The sequence below is a fragment of the Ricinus communis genome, chromosome 9, assembly GCF_019578655.1.
Source record: "Ricinus communis isolate WT05 ecotype wild-type chromosome 9, ASM1957865v1, whole genome shotgun sequence".
Classification (NCBI taxonomy): Eukaryota; Viridiplantae; Streptophyta; class Magnoliopsida; order Malpighiales; family Euphorbiaceae; genus Ricinus; species Ricinus communis.
Genome location: NC_063264.1, coordinates 8,678,885 through 8,696,086, shown reverse-complemented (window position 1 = coordinate 8,696,086; position 17,202 = coordinate 8,678,885). Strand labels below are relative to the sequence as shown.

General features: G+C 34.9%; 3 protein-coding genes across 3 annotated transcripts; 1 reads left to right on the top strand and 2 right to left on the bottom strand.

Moving 5' to 3' along the window:
• The first annotated feature begins 519 nt into the window (after positions 1 to 519).
• Positions 520 to 5,753, top strand: LOC8280718 (putative multidrug resistance protein). Its single transcript, XM_025158029.2, has 7 exons — positions 520 to 734; positions 896 to 950; positions 1,086 to 1,273; positions 1,707 to 2,164; positions 2,296 to 2,836; positions 2,947 to 4,904; positions 5,018 to 5,753. The coding sequence occupies exons 1-7, from the start codon at positions 552 to 554 to the stop codon at positions 5,403 to 5,405; spliced, it is 3,771 nt and encodes a 1,256-aa protein (XP_025013797.2). The 5' UTR covers positions 520 to 551; the 3' UTR covers positions 5,406 to 5,753.
• An 899-nt stretch (positions 5,754 to 6,652) lies between these two features.
• Positions 6,653 to 9,024, bottom strand: LOC107261537 (probable gamma-secretase subunit PEN-2). Its single transcript, XM_015721580.2, has 2 exons — positions 8,674 to 9,024; positions 6,653 to 7,084 (listed from the first exon to the last, which is right to left on the bottom strand). The coding sequence occupies exons 1-2, from the start codon at positions 8,936 to 8,938 to the stop codon at positions 6,924 to 6,926; spliced, it is 426 nt and encodes a 141-aa protein (XP_015577066.1). The 5' UTR covers positions 8,939 to 9,024; the 3' UTR covers positions 6,653 to 6,923.
• Positions 9,025 to 9,654: 630 nt separating this feature from the next.
• Positions 9,655 to 16,310, bottom strand: LOC8280720 (GDP-mannose transporter GONST1). Its single transcript, XM_015721574.3, has 11 exons — positions 15,912 to 16,310; positions 15,750 to 15,825; positions 14,822 to 14,980; positions 13,858 to 14,089; positions 13,564 to 13,703; positions 13,267 to 13,396; positions 12,327 to 12,425; positions 11,084 to 11,238; positions 10,471 to 10,587; positions 10,301 to 10,398; positions 9,655 to 10,175 (listed from the first exon to the last, which is right to left on the bottom strand). Exons 3-11 carry the CDS (start codon positions 14,932 to 14,934, stop codon positions 10,123 to 10,125), a joined length of 1,137 nt encoding a protein of 378 aa, XP_015577060.1. The 5' UTR covers positions 14,935 to 14,980; positions 15,750 to 15,825; positions 15,912 to 16,310; the 3' UTR covers positions 9,655 to 10,122.
• Between the last annotated feature and the right edge of the window lie 892 nt (positions 16,311 to 17,202).

The window sequence follows — 17,202 nt, the reverse complement described above, 5'->3', positions numbered from 1 at the left end:
TCTTTTGGCTTTCATAGCATTAGCATTAGCATTAGCATCTCCTGCCAAAGGATAAAAACAACTACAAAATGTGAGAGGTCTAATGGGAAGAAAACAATGTGACAAACCCTGTATCTAGCAATGTATATGGTTCTGTCAATGTCACTTTCATTTCTGGCTAATTTATTTGCTTTAAATATCTAATCTTATCTTTCATAATAAGTACACTGAATAATTCTAATCAAGTATATAAATCCACCTACTGACAAAAGAACAACAGGATTGTCTAGGTAGAGTTATAGATTCCAATATTCATTCCCTCAGCAAGAAATAGAATCTGTGCCGGCAAAATTTTTGACAGTGCAGTCAGCTAAATGCATTTGGCATTGGCATTGGCGTTGGCATAAAAAACAGGATTCAGATATTGACAATGTAAGAGATAGAGGCCTGCAATTAATTCAGCTGTGATCAATAGTACTTAACAGTGCATATAAAAAGCAATCTTTGTGCATATTAAGAACTAATGAATTTCATTAGACCTTAATTGGGAACTGCTCTCCTGTTCATACATAATGGGGGGAAAGAATAGCATGTTTCGATATGCCGATGGCATCGACAAGTTGTTGATGTTTTTCGGAGCTTTGGGCAGCATTGGAGATGGGTTGCAGTACCCTGTAACAATGTATGTTCTTAGCCATGTGATCAATGAATATGGAAGCCCTAATAGCCCCTTGACTAATGAAACAGTAGACAGGGTAAGCATTTCATACAAAGTCCTATCAATTATACTTTTATGTAGCACCTTTTTACCTGCCCTTTACTTGCCTGGTTTCCTTGTTTATCTTTTCTATTTCTGTCTATTTTTAAAGTGAACATACTTTAGCAACTTGCTGGTTCTGTTAATTATTGTTGACAGTATTCGCTCAAGCTGCTGTATGTTGCAATTGCTGTTGGACTTTCTGCTTTTATCGGTAAGCTTAGTCATTGAGACTCTTAACAAACTACATCTGAGAATATTTTGAGCTAAAACTGAATACTAGAAAAGCAATAAACAGCAAGCTGAGTGTGTTTCTGCGGTCTGTTTTGGTGAAATGTTAAATTTGCAGAAGGAATGTGTTGGACAAGAACTGCTGAGAGACAGATTTCTAGAATGAGAACAGAATATCTGAAATCTGTTCTTAGACAAGAAGTTGGTTTCTTTGACACACAAGAAGCTGGTTCTTCCACAACTTATCAAGTTGTTTCTACCATCTCTAATGATGCCAATGCAATTCAAGTTGCAATTTGCGAAAAGGTCTGATTTCAGTACTATTTCCCCTTTTTCTTTTCTATAGTTGTATATAAAACTTAGTGTCAGAACCTCGATCAAAGCAGTGCAAAGAGAGCTTGTATTCTGATTGTGGAGATATAAAAAACCTTGACTTATGAAGCCTAATTGTGGGAATCAGTAGCTTAAATTGCTAAAATTAACAAGAAAAATATAAGAAAAAGAAAAATAACTTTTCTGCGTCTCTATGCAAATGAAACTATATGTTAGAAATATCTGGTCGAAATTTGATAAAATGAATGTTCAGGCTAGGATCAGGCCACTGAAACAAACATAGAATGAAGGCTAGGTAAAATGTTGTTCAGTATCATATAAACTCAAGCAGGAAGCTAAAGGAAACAATTTTCCTTAGCTCCTTGATAACTGGTGATTAAAAATTGGATCTTTTTCCTGATTGTAGATACCTGACTGCCTTACATTCATGTCAACCTTCGTCTTCTGCCTCGTGTTTTCCTTCATACTTTCATGGAAACTTGCATTGGCCGCTCTTCCCTTAACAATGATGTTCATTATTCCGGGACTTGTATTTGGAAAGCTAATGATGGATGTAATAATGAAGATGATCGAATCTTATGGGATTGCTGGTGGGATTGTAGAACAAGCAATTTCTTCTATAAGAACAGTATATTCGTATGTGGCGGAGAGCCAGACAATAGACAACTTCAGCGGTGCACTTCAGAAGACAATGGAACTAGGAATAAAACAAGGTTTTGCTAAGGGCTTGATGATGGGGAGTATGGGAATAATATATGTAGGTTGGGCTTTCCAGGCTTGGGTTGGTACTTATTTGGTAACTTCCAAAGGTGAAAAGGGTGGCTCCATCTTTGTAGCTGGAATCAATGTCATCATGGGAGGACTGTAAGTTATCATTTTCTGTTAACTGTAATTCAGATACCAATGAGCTTTGAAATCGTGAGCAAGAACTCTTTTAATAAAAATAGATAAGAGTTTTAGGTTTAGAATTCATAGTTTCAATTTTGTATTTGCAGGAGCATTTTGGGTGCACTCCCAAATCTAACTGCCATCACAGAAGCAACAGTTGCTGCTACTCGTATTTTTGAAATGATCGATCGAAGTCCTAGTATAGACTCAGAAGACAAGAAAGGCAAGGCATTGTCTTATGTAAGAGGAGAAATTGAATTTAAGGATATCTATTTTAGTTACCCATCAAGACCTGATACACCAATCTTACAAGGATTGAATCTTACAATTCCGGCTGGTAAGACTGTTGGACTTGTAGGTGGCAGTGGCTCAGGAAAGTCTACGATTATCGCATTGCTTCAAAGATTTTATGACCCAATTGAAGGAGAGGTTTTGTTGGATGGTTACAAAATAAGGAGACTTCAGTTGAAATGGTTGAGATCCCAAATTGGTCTGGTTAATCAAGAACCAGTCCTCTTTGCTACTTCTATAAAGGAGAATATACTGTTTGGAAAGGAAGGAGCATCGATGGATGATGTGATAACTGCTGCTAAAGCTGCAAATGCTCATGATTTCATTGTTAAGTTGCCAGACGGATACGAAACTCAAGTAAGCTAACTTCGTAGTCTTAACTTTTAAAAAAAATTTCTCTTTACTATAATTATCTGCTTCAAAGCATGCTTCCATGATAAATGAAATGAATTTGGTTCGCCTTCCAGGTTGGTCAATTTGGATTCCAAATGTCTGGTGGGCAAAAGCAGCGAATTGCTATAGCAAGGGCTCTCATCAGGAACCCAAAAATCTTGCTGCTGGATGAGGCAACTAGTGCACTTGATACACAATCTGAAAGACTAGTGCAAGAGGCAATTGATCAGGCGTCCAAAGGAAGGACGACAATCACCATTGCGCATCGACTTTCCACAATCAGAACAGCAAACCTGATTCTAGTTCTTCAAGCAGGGAGAGTAATTGAATCGGGTACTCACGAAAAGCTAATGCAAATAAATGACGGACAGGGTGGAGAGTACTTCCAGATGGTGCAGTTGCAGCAGATGACAGCAGAAAATGAAGCTCCTAGTGATTTTGGTTATAACAATGATGGGAGGAACTTCCATAAGACGAATGCTGCTCCAAGCCCAATTAGCATAAGGTCAAGTGCTCAAAACACTCCAGTGCTATACCCTTTCAGCCCTGCATTTTCCTTCGGCACCCCTTATTCCTATTCAGTCCCATATGATCCTGATGATGACAGTGTTGAGGATGACATGAAGCGATTGGATTATCCTGCTCCATCACAATGGCGACTGCTGAAAATGAATGCACCTGAATGGGGGAGAGCTTTCATTGGGTGCTTAGCTGCGATAGGCTCTGGAGCAGTTCAACCCATAAATGCTTACTGCGTGGGATCACTTATATCGAATTACTTCCGCATTGATAAATCTGATATCAGGCACAGATCCAGAATCTTGTCCCTTGTTTTCTTAGGCATTGCTGCTCTCAACTTCACCTCCAGTCTCCTCCAACATTACAATTTCGCAGTTATGGGAGAAAAGTTAACAAAAAGGGTGCGAGAGAAACTGCTGGAAAAGCTTATGACTTTTGAGATAGGATGGTTTGATGACGATGAAAACACAAGTGCAGCAATTTGTGCAAAATTTGCCACTGAAGCCAACATGGTGAGATCACTTGTTGGAGATCGAATGTCGTTGCTGGTTCAAGCAGTCTTTGGTTCTATTTTTGCTTATGCACTAGCACTTGTGCTGTCATGGAGACTAGCCCTTGTGATGATTGCAGTGCAACCATTAGTCGTTGGCAGCTACTACTCGAGGAGTGTTTTGATGAAAAGTATGTCTGGAAAGGCACAAAAAGCACAAAAGGAAGGAAGCCAGTTAGCAAGTGAGGCTGTAATCAACCACAGAACAATAACTGCATTCTCTTCTCAGAAGAGAATCTTGGGGCTATTCAAAGATACCCTGAAAGGTCCTAAAGAGGAGAGTGTTAAACACGCCTGGCTCTCTGGTCTTGGCCTTTTTAGTGCTCAGTTTTTCAACACAGCTTCAACTGCATTAGCTTACTGGTATGGTGGGAGGCTCCTGACAGAAGGGCAAATATCAGCGGAGCACCTTTTCCAAGCATTTTTGATACTGCTTTTCACTGCTTATGTCATTGCTGAAGCTGGAAGTATGACTAGTGATTTATCTAAAGGAGGCAACGCTATCCGATCGGTGTTTACGATCCTGGACAGGAAGAGTGAGATCGATCCAGATAGTTCATGGGGATTAGACATTAAGAAGGAGATAAAAGGACGTGTGGATCTCAAAAATGTATTCTTTGCATATCCGACCAGACCTGATCAGATGATCTTTAAGGGTCTGAACCTTAAAATTGATGCAGGAAACACAGTAGCCCTAGTGGGGCCAAGTGGTTCAGGAAAATCTACTGTCATTGGGCTTATTGAGAGATTCTATGATCCAACAAAAGGATCTATTTTAATTGATGGACAGAACATAAAGAACTACAAGTTGAGGATGCTTAGATCTCATATTGCATTAGTCAGTCAGGAACCTACATTGTTCGCTGGAACTATCCGTGAGAACATCATTTATGGTAAGGAGAATGCAACAGAATCCGAAATACGAAAAGCTGCAGTTCTTGCCAATGCAGATGAATTTATCAGGTATATCTAACACAATAGATTCTTTGTGCAAATCCTAGCTGTTTGAGTGTTAGCCTAAGCAACTGTAAGGTATTGCTGCTTGTTTGATCATTTACTTATGCTATTTCTTGCAGTGGGATGAAAGATGGGTATGATACATACTGTGGAGAAAGAGGAGTTCAGCTATCAGGAGGTCAAAAACAGAGGATAGCACTTGCCCGTGCCATAATCAAGAACCCGTCAATCCTTCTATTGGATGAAGCTACCAGCGCTCTAGACAGTGTCTCAGAGAGCTTAGTTCAGGAAGCACTTGAGAAGATGATGGTTGGCAGAACATGCGTAGTTGTCGCTCACAGGCTATCAACAATACAGAAATCCAACTGCATTGCAGTCATCAAGAATGGGAAAATTGTGGAAGAAGGTTCACACAATGAACTCGTCTCATTGGGTCGTGGTGGAGTGTACTATTCTCTGATTAAAGGGCAAAGCAGCAGCAGCTCCCCTTATCGTTTGAACAAATGATTGTGAATTAGAATCGATGATGCTCCAATCCATATCTGACCTGTCTCAAAAGGAAAGTTTGGTCCTAAATTTTGTAGTCTCGAGTGTGGCTTTTACCTGAAGAACCATATAAATTGGTTGAGCTTGGTGACTGGTGAACTCACATCAGTTGAGCTGATAGGTTTTGGTTGTATTTACTTGCAAGGTTGAGTGGACTATGTTTATGATAGTTCAGAGTGTCAATTTTGTAATTATGAATTATAGCATATAATAAACTCATGCTGTAACTTAAATTGCATATACCTCAAGCCTAGAGAGAGTCAAAAACACTGAGATTAGAGTATCACAGTGCGACTTGCTATGGAAATATTACTGCTTACCAATATGGTTGAATGTCACTGTGGGTGCTCGTTTCTTGGAGCACAAAATTTTTCCTGGTGCAATTGATCTTTGCTTTGCTATTCAATCCTGCATTCATTTGCTACTGTCAAGAGTCTACCGCTAGTGCTCTTGACAGTGCCTCAGAGAGCTTAGTTCGAGAGGCGCTTCAAAAGCTGATGTTCGGCAGAATATGCATCCTTGTCACTTACAGGTTATGAACAATATAGGAATCCAACTGCACTGCAGTTATCAAGAATGGAAAATATTGCATTTCTCTGATAGAAGGGCAAGGAAGCAGGTACCCTTGTCATTGAACTGGAACGATTGAATAAGAATTGATAATGCTGCAATCTATATCTGCTCTATATCAGAAGGAAAGTTTGGTCCTCAATGTTGCAGACTTGAATGTAGCAATTACATGTTGAGCTATATATTGGCTGAGCTTGTCAATTCACATAACTTGGATCTTGGTTGCAGTTACTGATTAAATAGATTATATTAAAACTTCAGGTTGTCAGCTCTACTATTACGAATTATAAGCATAACTAATTAACCTGTTCTTTATATTAGATTACATATCCCTCAATCTTAGAGAGGGTTGGAAACATTCAAATTTGAGAGTCACAGTGGGATTTACCCAAGGATAGTTACTTAGTGGTTCTGATAAAGGCTAATTATCATTTCTTATGCTACTGCTCTTCACTGCCTTATTCCTGGAGGACATCCCCTACAATTAATTGACATCTTTCACCTTCATCTCAAATGAAGCTTAAAAATCCTCCACATTTTCATACAAAAACAAGTTTTCCATAAATCCTTATCTCAGTTTGCACTTGCAAAATGCGTTTTCCAGTAAAGCATTCTCCAATCAATCAAAAACTACAAACTAGAAAACTAAGAAAATTTATTATTAGTAAGAATAGTAAATAAAAATGCCTCTACATTAGAAATAACAGGTAAGTAGCCTCATCAAAAGTCTTATGCTGACCATGAACAGAATAAATGCTTCAGCATTAACTGAGTGATCAGGATAGTAGTTTCAGTAACAGAATATACAAGATTATGTGTTGAAAACCCTGATGATCAAGAGGGAAAGACAAATAAGAGAACAAGGCAAATGATGATCTTGTCACAGCCTCTGAGTTCGCAACAGCATGACTACATCCAACCTGTCAAGCCTAATCTGTCAGCAACATTGTACATAACAAGTTCATTCCAAACGGGGCCAAAGAGTCGCTCCCCTCCGATGGCAAATGTCAAGGCCCATGAGCAAAGAAGAATTGAGAATGCTGTAAACCCAACTGCTGATCTGATAACATCTGCAAATTGACCATTTCAACAATTAACAGGTTAGAGATGACGAAAATAGGATTCACCTGACCTGATTAAATCAGAGCAATGAGAGACTCAAAACACCTAGTTAACTTTACAATTGAAGGTGAAAGGACACTGGATGCTTACCAAGAAATCATTTTCAAATTGCACATCAACGATAACCTAGGGAAGCAAAAGAGTCCCATAATTGGTTTTATTATACAAATTAAAAGCCATAAATTAGGGGGATTGTTTGAGTGCGTGTAGCCCAAACATACATTTATTTCTTTATCAATTTACTGGATTACTTCTGATCAGGCCAGACTAGGAGTATAGAATGCTCATTCATGCATTGATCAGCTGAAAGTGAACACCACACTCCTATCCTCCATTCAATGCCTGCTTCAGAAATTAACAGCCAATGTTTTTTAACAGCTAACTGGCCTTTAACAGCCAAGATCAACAGCATGAACTTTTAATTATTACGTCAATCTCAATAACAAACTTATTGAAGTATAAAACTATATCATCAGGCAGTTGCAGCTTAACAGTAAACCCATTGTTGCATTATACTACCTACTCAAAGATGTAAAATAAACAAATAGAAGTTCCACTTAAAAACTCTACTGCTGCCCCACAATTCCGAATGCACAACAATTATCACTCTCACCCAAGAAATACTGACAACTGACAAGTGAAGACAAGATATGTAATTTTTCATCATGAGGCCAGTTATGCCAAGGAAGATAGCAACCATCAGGCAATCATATTAATTAAGGCAATTAACATCAACACAGTATCATATTAACAACAATGGGATTTGTCATTCTTTTGCAGCCCACCTTAACTAAATTCACTTAAGGAGGCATTCAGTAGGTCCTTGGGATTATCTTTATAAGAATGCAAAATTCTCATAAAAGTTGCACATCAGGGAAGTAATAGGTTATAATATCAATTAAAAACACAAATAAGTTTGTAACATTTTTGTTCCAACATACAACACGAACGAAACACTTAACACCAACCCATATTGTGGAAAAGTGTACACAGCAAGGACCAGAACTTGAAATTATTAACTGCAAAACTCATTAGAATGCAACATATGCCACTAGAATTTGATTTAAGAATTCTTGCAAAATCATGCTCACTTATATTATGATTCCATTTCTTTCAAAATGCCTTGCTTTCTTTTCTAAGTTGAAAGAATTGAATTCTAGCAACTATGACATTTCCAAACAAGAGAACTGACTAAAACAATATGATGATCAAGCATACTTTCCCTCGAAGAAAGAAAAAATAACTCTAATGTTGCGACTGATAAAGAAAATTAAAAAGAAATTGCAACTTCGTTTCCCCATTATTAATCGAGAATAACACCATTAATTTACTGATAGAAAACCCATAAAAAAAAAAAATGAAACAACACAAAAGGAGCCCTACCCTTTTGCTAAAAGAGAAAAAAAGAAGCCATCTTTCAGTCTTTCAAAAACTTATCTAAACTCAGAAAATGTAATTTAGACATCAAACAGTTCTCTTTTTTTTTAAAAAAAAAAAAAAAAAAAAGAAATCAAGAAAGAGAGAGAAAGAGAGTTACAGGGGCGAATGCGAGGGAAAGAGCGGGAATTGCGAAGAGCAGGCCAGAAGTAGAAGCAATTAACAGCCCAAAGCCATGGCAATAAAGCATACCCAAATTTGTAGAATCTGCGTGCGTACTTTATTGATTCTTCTTCTGATAAACCCAATGCACCATCTACTGTTGGCCACACGGATGCTGCGGATGATGATATTATTGGATCGTTACTTGAATTTGGATTTCTATTTCCATGTATAGTCGTGGAGTTTGCCTCCGAGTCTTCCATTGGATTTTCGCTCAATTTGCTTCGTCGATCTTTTAGGCTTTGGTTTTTGCTGACAGTACAGAACGCGCAAGTTGGAATTTAATACTCTGTGATGTCTCTTTTTCTTTAACAAAAAACTGAAATAAATAAATAAAGTTAATTTTAAATTTAAAATGTGAAATTTATTATAAAAATTATAAATTTTTGTCAAATAAAAAAAATACATAATATTTGATCATAGAGAAAAAGAAAACTAGAGCCACTACTTTAGTTTCATAGAATTTGACTTTTATTATGAAATAAAAATAAATAATAAAATAATATTTATATGTAATTATTTTAAAAAATTATTTTAGCAACAAAATATATATAAAAAGATAGAATATTTATAAAATTTTCTAACTAGACTTGTGGAGAACTTTAAAAAGGATATTATTACAATTTAAAGCCGATATTTGATGAGATTTAATTTGAAATTTATTTTTAGAATAATTTATTAGACTAAAATTTATTATTCTTTGCAAGTAATATAATAATAATAATAATAATAATAATAATCCACAGAATTTCAGAAACCAAAACAGTTAAAATGAATAAAGAGTCCTATAAACATATAAATGTAATAGATTTTAAACTAACCAGCAACATGGTTCTCAGCAAAGAAAGTTTTCCATAAATAGACAAAACTCACTCACATTTCCAACCAAGAAAAAACAATAAAATATTCACAAGAAAAATAATAATAGAAGAAGAAAATTTATTAAATCAGCTCTAAAGCAACAGCTTTAGAAGACAGAATACAGTACAAAGGATCTAAAAGCTGGCAAATACAAAATACAGATCAAGATTTAATCAATTAGTAGTGCAGATAGACCATATCCAAACCAGACATATTACTTCTAAGACATCTAATATATAGAGAAAAAGATGAACTGCCCAACGAAAAACAGATTATGTGGCAGCATCTTCGAATACAACAAAACTGGATGGTGACTAGTGCACTGGGGCTGAATTTCCATCCTCCTTTTCCACCATGGAGTTTCAACATGAATTGGTACACCTGAATGGATTTTCTCCTCTTGTCAAAGCAACTGCTTGACCAGTTCTGAGTGTTATGAAGTATACAAGCAATCAGTCAAAGTCTAATCCGAGGGCGGAATTTTATCATGTAATGCAGGAGTTACTAGAAGTCAGAATCGTCAGGACTAGGATCTCTCCCGCATTTTGGCTCTAGCAAAAAACACTCCAGCTAATAGACCTACAGATGCATTCTTTTCATTAGTGCTAGAAAATGCAATTCAAAACTTGCACTCAAGATTGGAAAACATGTGTGTGTGTGGATTCAAACGAATATGCGAAGTATGTTAGATGAAGAGAACATACCAAAAAAGATGCTCGCCGAGTTTTCCAAACTTGTAGGTACTTTGAACAGAACTATGCCAGCAACAGAGAGGGGAATCTTATTAAGCGATCCCACAAGGCTGCAGATTTGCAAATCAGTGATGAGAAATTCTGTAATCAATATAATTAGCCATCAACCATTTTAGTCATACCTGTAGGTGGTAGCCCCAGTTTGATGAAGAAACCACATAGAAGTGAAGCTGATTGCCAGACCCAAAAATCCACTGAAAGTCATTACCATCCAGAAGACAGGTAATCTCAGGAGGGGTCTGCCAAATAATTTCAAGCACTGTTGTTAGAATTGTACAATTCTCGATCGGAACCTTAAGATTTAATTTAATTTAATTCCCTGCTCTAGCAATTCAGACATATAGAGCGAATCACAAACCTGAATCACGGCCAAATCGAGCGACTTGCTATGATTCGGTTGATTCAGTGGATTCATTGTTTAGACTTGACCTTGGAAAGGTATTGTTAGAAAATACAACTAAAAGACCAGAAGAAGATTAGGGCAGAGGGGAAAAAATAGGGCAGTTAGATGCTGTAGGAAATAGTAACAGCATATAAATAAATTTAATAAAGTGAGTTTGGGAGGTCAGTGGAGAAAGAGGATCTAGCCAAAAGCGATTTGGATTCATAACACTTATTTTCATATTGTATAAGAACTAAACATCCATATATTTCGTCAGCGACATATGCATCAATTAAACTTCAAAACAGTAGTAAAGCTGGAAAAAGGGAAAATGGAAAGAAGAGAAAACTCACGTTTTGGAGAGATATTCCACCTCATTGAAAACGAAAATAAGAATAATTCCCAAAGGCAGTGATAGAGTATTATTTAGCAAAACCATTGAAAACTCGTTCAAGTTTCCAGATTTAGTGACTTGCTTTGCTGTATCCATGACCCTGCGTAGAGTCAGCTGTACCAATAAAATAAAAAACATGCACAATTCATCAGCTACAGTTAAAGAGTTGAGAACAAAAAGAACAAGTTAACTGAAAAGCTGGACAAAAGTTGAACCTATGAAATGGATGAAGTAAAAAATTTTTAAGAATGAACCTATTGCCCACTCTAATATGCAAATAAGAGTATAAGCAGTAAAATAAAAAATTTTAGGGCACTCTTGTGTCTTAAGCTAATATTGCCACATCAGTGTCTTAGAATGAAATAACTCCCCCAAGTGTCAAAAGAAGTCATTCCTACAAATGTCCACAAAGAACCTTAAGCATTCATATTCTCTTTTCAGTTTCAGCAGATGATAACTTCCTGCTTACTGTTACGCAAACTGGGTGAAACAAATGATATATTAAAAGGATTCAAACAGAATTCATATCAACGCCAAAAGTAAAATTTAGATTTTGTATATTCTATCCAGCAAGAAATGAAATGAGAAACCTAAATTTATCATCCTCAAATCAAGTTAATATTTTTATACCAGCCAACATTGGACTTCACATGCTTTGAGTCCAACAATCCAAATCCTAAATGCTAATCTATGTGGATTCTTGCCATATTAGTTGTTTAAGCATAATCCACTAAATGAAGCTGCAATCTTGACCCGGATTAACAATATAGAATTTCCAGAATACCTCTGTAACATTAAATCTGCAAAATCCTAAAACAAGATTAAAAAATTAAAATGCAGCTAATCAGGCCCCAAAGCCTTCTTTTGGAGATTGGATGTTTTGCAATGGCATTTGAGAGTCGTTTATGAATCTTGAGCATATCATGTGCCAACCATGTCAAAGATTTTGACAAGCTAGGATGGCAGACCTGTCTAACTGGTATAATATTCATGATCGTTACCTAGCAAAGCAACGGCAGATGCCTTTCTTGCAACAAGATTAACGTGACAAAGCAGGTTGCTTCAAGTTACTAATATGAGTTTAAAACTTCAAAAAGTAAGGTACAAAAGCTGCAACAATCTCAGCTATTAGGATCTGTAAAGCGAGTAGGAGCCTGAACAGCAAAGAAGGTAAAACCAAAACCTTAAAAACATGCACTTACAGAATAAGATGCAGTTAGGAAACAGTTGGTAATCTGCCATGCATAGCCAACAGCATGAAAAGACAGATCCGTAATCCCTCCAGAAATTGCTGAAATGATCTGTGCAAGGAAAAAGGCAATTCTTTTTCTCTCAAAGTTCAACTCACTTAAGAAAAACTATTTCTATTTAAAGGATCTCCATCTCAAGCAGAGTACTCTTAAAATAATAACAACAATTAACAATGAAGGAAGCACTATTACCAGAACCGAATTGGCTATGACTACAGTCTAAAAAATGAACTTAATTCCTATTGAACTGATTGCACATTTTCAATTTTCATTTCTCCTTTCTAAATTCATGTTCAGACGAATTTATTGATAAAAAACTAACCTTCATATTTTGAGTGTTTCTAATGTTCAAATGGCAGACATACAATAAGGTCAACAGATATACCTGTCTTAATGTATAACTCAAAATGCTATGCCAGTTTATCCCATTGCAATACTACTAAATCCATGTAAATTTATTAAAATATGCGGTAGCATACAAGATATGATAGTGGTTTAATTTATTTAATCATATATTCAAAATTTTATTTCCAAGTTACTAAAATACTATCACCTCATCTATAACATATCTTCCTCCCTGAACATAAATGACAGTATCTTTTTGTTATCTTATTTATCTGTGCCCTTCTTCTCTTTCTAGCATAGTCTCTATCTCCAAAGCTAGTAACTCATACTTTATCAATTTACTTTTCCATTATCAAAATTGGAAGTCAATCAAAGTTTCTCCATGTCCACTGAAGCATGCGCAAATAATCCAGGGGAAAAGAATGACAACTGACTAGAACTATATAAATGGATTATGTTGTTGAAGGCCCAATGTAATAATTATCAGAAAATATGAAGAAAAACAATAATAATGAATATGATGATGAATAATTCAAACTGTACATACCATTAAGAACAGAGCAGTCCATACTCTGCTGTCATGGTGCTTACTGAATAGATACATTTCACCAAGGGCAGTTATTACATTAGTAACATTCTTCAGGACTGTTACCATGGCAACATTAATATACTTCAAACTGTGGAAGCCACCAACCAGATTACAGTAAGAAGATAAAACAGTTAAAAGGTCAAATGCTGAAAATTTAAATTGTTGTGTTAAATAATGTTTTTAAACACCATATAAAGTTTTGTCAAGGCAATGCGAAATCTAATAAGTACCACAAAAGCAGATAGGTAATCATACCTAAACATGCTGGTAACAAGCATCCCAACAAATATAACATTCACAGGCAACCAGACCTTTATCAATCGCCAGGTTAGTGGTTCAGTTGATATTATGCCCAGAAAACTCAATACTGACACAATAATTACTGAGATAAAGTTCTGCAAGTAGGAAAAGATAAAGTCATCCAGTTTTCCAGATATAAATCTTTTTCTGTTATCAATATCTAAAATTAAACAACATCGATAAAATCTGTTAAATCTGTATCATCATGAATGAAATACAAACAGAATATTTAATACTACGGAAAATTACCTGGTACACCATCAAAGATATCCCAGCATTAAAATCATAGCTGGAAAGCACAAATTTATTCACAAGTATCATACTGCAGGAGGAAATGCAATATGCAAGGCCGGATAATAAAGCCTGATTTTGTATTTTTAAGGCTCTATTACTGCGTGTTGTTTTATCTCTGTCCTTTTCTAACTTTCCACCTTCCAAGTCAATTTCATCATTTTCATGAGACCTCATTGTAAAAGATGACCTGAATAGAAAAAGAATAAGATTACATAGTATCTAATAGTGGCAGCCCATGTTTATTACGGTTTGCTAAATATAGCAATATAGAAAAATAAAAGGAGGAGACATAAGAACCATTTCAAGTAGAAGACAATAGGACCCTAACAAATCTCATGAATCACATTTTGTATATAGAAAACGAAGGACTTGCTAGTTTTGTAGAATGCATAATCTCTTAGTAACTTGTATTCTCACCCTCATCTGAACACGACTGCATACAAAAACGCACATGCAAAAGAAAACAAAAACCCCCAGTTTTTATCCCCTCCACTTTATAATTGTTACTCTAATTCATGAAAGTTTCTCTTCCTATTAAAACAGTTACAATAAATATATTAAGGTTACAAAAATGATATTACTGAAGAAACATTGAAATATATTCTTTATCTAAACAGTTATGCTCTTGAACAAATCAAAATCTTACAGAAAGAGTAATATACCAAGCTTGAAAAGCTATTGGCATGATGTTAAATTCAAGCTACATTTGAATTTAAATAAATATAATTTGAACAGCATAATACTGAACTTAGGCCACTTGAGCTAGTAACAACTAGATACACTATAATCCAGGGGCATCGAGTTTTGATTGTCTCAAACAACAAATTATTTACTGCCACTAAATCACATGAGAAGAAAAAGATAAAGGAAAAACATTGGTAGGACATCAAGGAAAATGATTAATTGAGGTAAGTGATACCTGTTAACTACTTCGTTTCTTAATGGACTAGATATCTGGTCTACTACCCCATTTGACTCGTGCAGTTTGAGTAATCTGTCCCCGCTTCGGCTAACTGTACTTGAGTCCTCCATAAATATTCCACGTGTAAAAATAATTGAGAAATCTAAGGACAAAGACCTTCAAGATAGATATGGACAACAAGCATGAATTTTCATGTCCCAAGTCACAAATGATAAATTAAAAACACATGGTAGACCATAGAAGGTGCAGAAATTGAAATATTACATATGTATCATCAACACATACTATATTGATATCAAGAATCATACTACCCTATTTTCATTGACCATTATAAGGCTCTTACAACATGGAGGACATGTGCCCAAATATATGAAACACAATGAAGTTTAAGGCCTCCTTAAGTCAAGAAAAAGCCAAAAGCATTAGCATTATCTTCTGAGCAGATATTGATTGTCCAACTAGATATTCAGCCTTTTGAACGTCAGGAAAAAACAAAAGGTTCTGCATGCTTTCACAATGTAAGGCATGATTCATATGTGCTTGCGTTGGATTCTTTTTCCCATGTTTCTAACTAATAATTCTGCAAGAAAATTGTGTTGCTAAAGTGCACTCTCAGATGAGGTTGGATAATGAGTTAAATTGTTGATTGGAAAAGCCTTACAAGGCAATTAGATACTGTTAATAAAACTAGTAATTCATACTTTGAATAAGTAAATTTATTGCATATTAGCATGAATACTCAATCAAGTGTTTGGCGATGAGCCAAAGAAAAGGATTCCAAAACTTCATGCCTTCCCAATCAAAAACCCACTACAACCAGGCAAAATTGAAGAAAATACAACTAAATTACTAGAACCAGCTCATGACCACATACTCGCACCATTAAAAACAAGAACTTTGAAAAGCAAAGAAAACAACAACATACCTTAAAAAATGCTTTGAAATCTACTAATCAAGCCTTGATTTGATTAGGATATAGTTCGATAGAACCCAGTTTACACCTTCAAAAAACAAGAATTTAAAATCAAAAAACACAAAAAGATGCAAGCGACTTCCAAGAACCAACCCTTAATCCAAATATCCGTACTGTATTCTCCAGGATTTTGATGGCGTGGTGGTAACAATCCAAAGAAGAATTGCTGGTGTGATTCAGCAGGATCAGTGGAAATAATTTGTGGGTTGTGATTCTTGCTTTCAGAAACTCAAAAATTTGCTTGCTTTTGCCATTGAAAAAGGAAAATAGTACTTGTTATGGTTGCTGACAGATACTTAAGCAATAAAGAAGAAGAAGAAGAAGAAGAAGAAGAGGAAAGCAACTTTTGGGTAATTTGAAAGGTCAAAGAGAGAAGATTTCTTCTAACGAACAAAAATCGAACGGTTTGGGAGTTGAAGCTAACAGTGCTACAACATATATATATAAATATATAACAGTGTTAATTAGTTGCTTCCATTGTTGCGTTATAGGTTCAAAACTGGAGGCTCATGCGCTTTAATACTCCCCATTGGCCATTCTACACTTGAATTTTTTGTCCATCTTGTACGGTTGTTGTTACCCAGAACGGGAAAAAAAATAAAAATAAAAAAACATTTTAAGGAAATGTATTATATGAACTCTATGTTAATACAATTTGAGATTTTTAGTATATCATGTAATTTAAAGGGTTAACGAATTTAATTAAATTTTATAATATTAGTTTAAAAGTTTTATAGACATTAAAAAATGCTATCATTTTACATAGGAGTATTAAGCTATCTGTGTTGTATGATTTTATATTTTTAAATTAAATTACAAAATAGCAGTTTGTGTTTTAGTAAACAAAACTAGATTGTTTTTAAACTATACTATAAGTAATAAATTGATAAAAAATTTTAAACGGTTTATATTTATATAGTTTTTTACTTTAAGTCTTGATAAAAGAAAATGTTATACTTCAAACTTAGTTCAAGTAATAAAAATATTTATTTTTAATAATGAGATGTCTTAAATTCGAATTTTCATTTATATGTTATTTGAGTTTTCGCCTCTTGCAGTAAATGTAAAAAGATAATTATTATTTTTATATAATCTATAACTTATTTGTCTTTTTATAAATAAAAATATATATATTTCAAATAAATAGAAAAATTGAATTAATGTCGTACTTTTTGTGAATTGACGTTGACTTGTTAGTTGTTACATATGAATTTAAAATTTTTTATTTTTGAAAAAGAAAACCAATCGGTTATGAAAATAAATAAATATATTTTAGTAAAATAAATATCAATTAATTATTCATATAAAATATATATTAGTTTTTTGTAAAAAAAAAATAGTTTTCTCTAACAATCTTTAACTATTATTCTTTTTCTTTTTCTAAAAATAAGCTTATGAATAATTT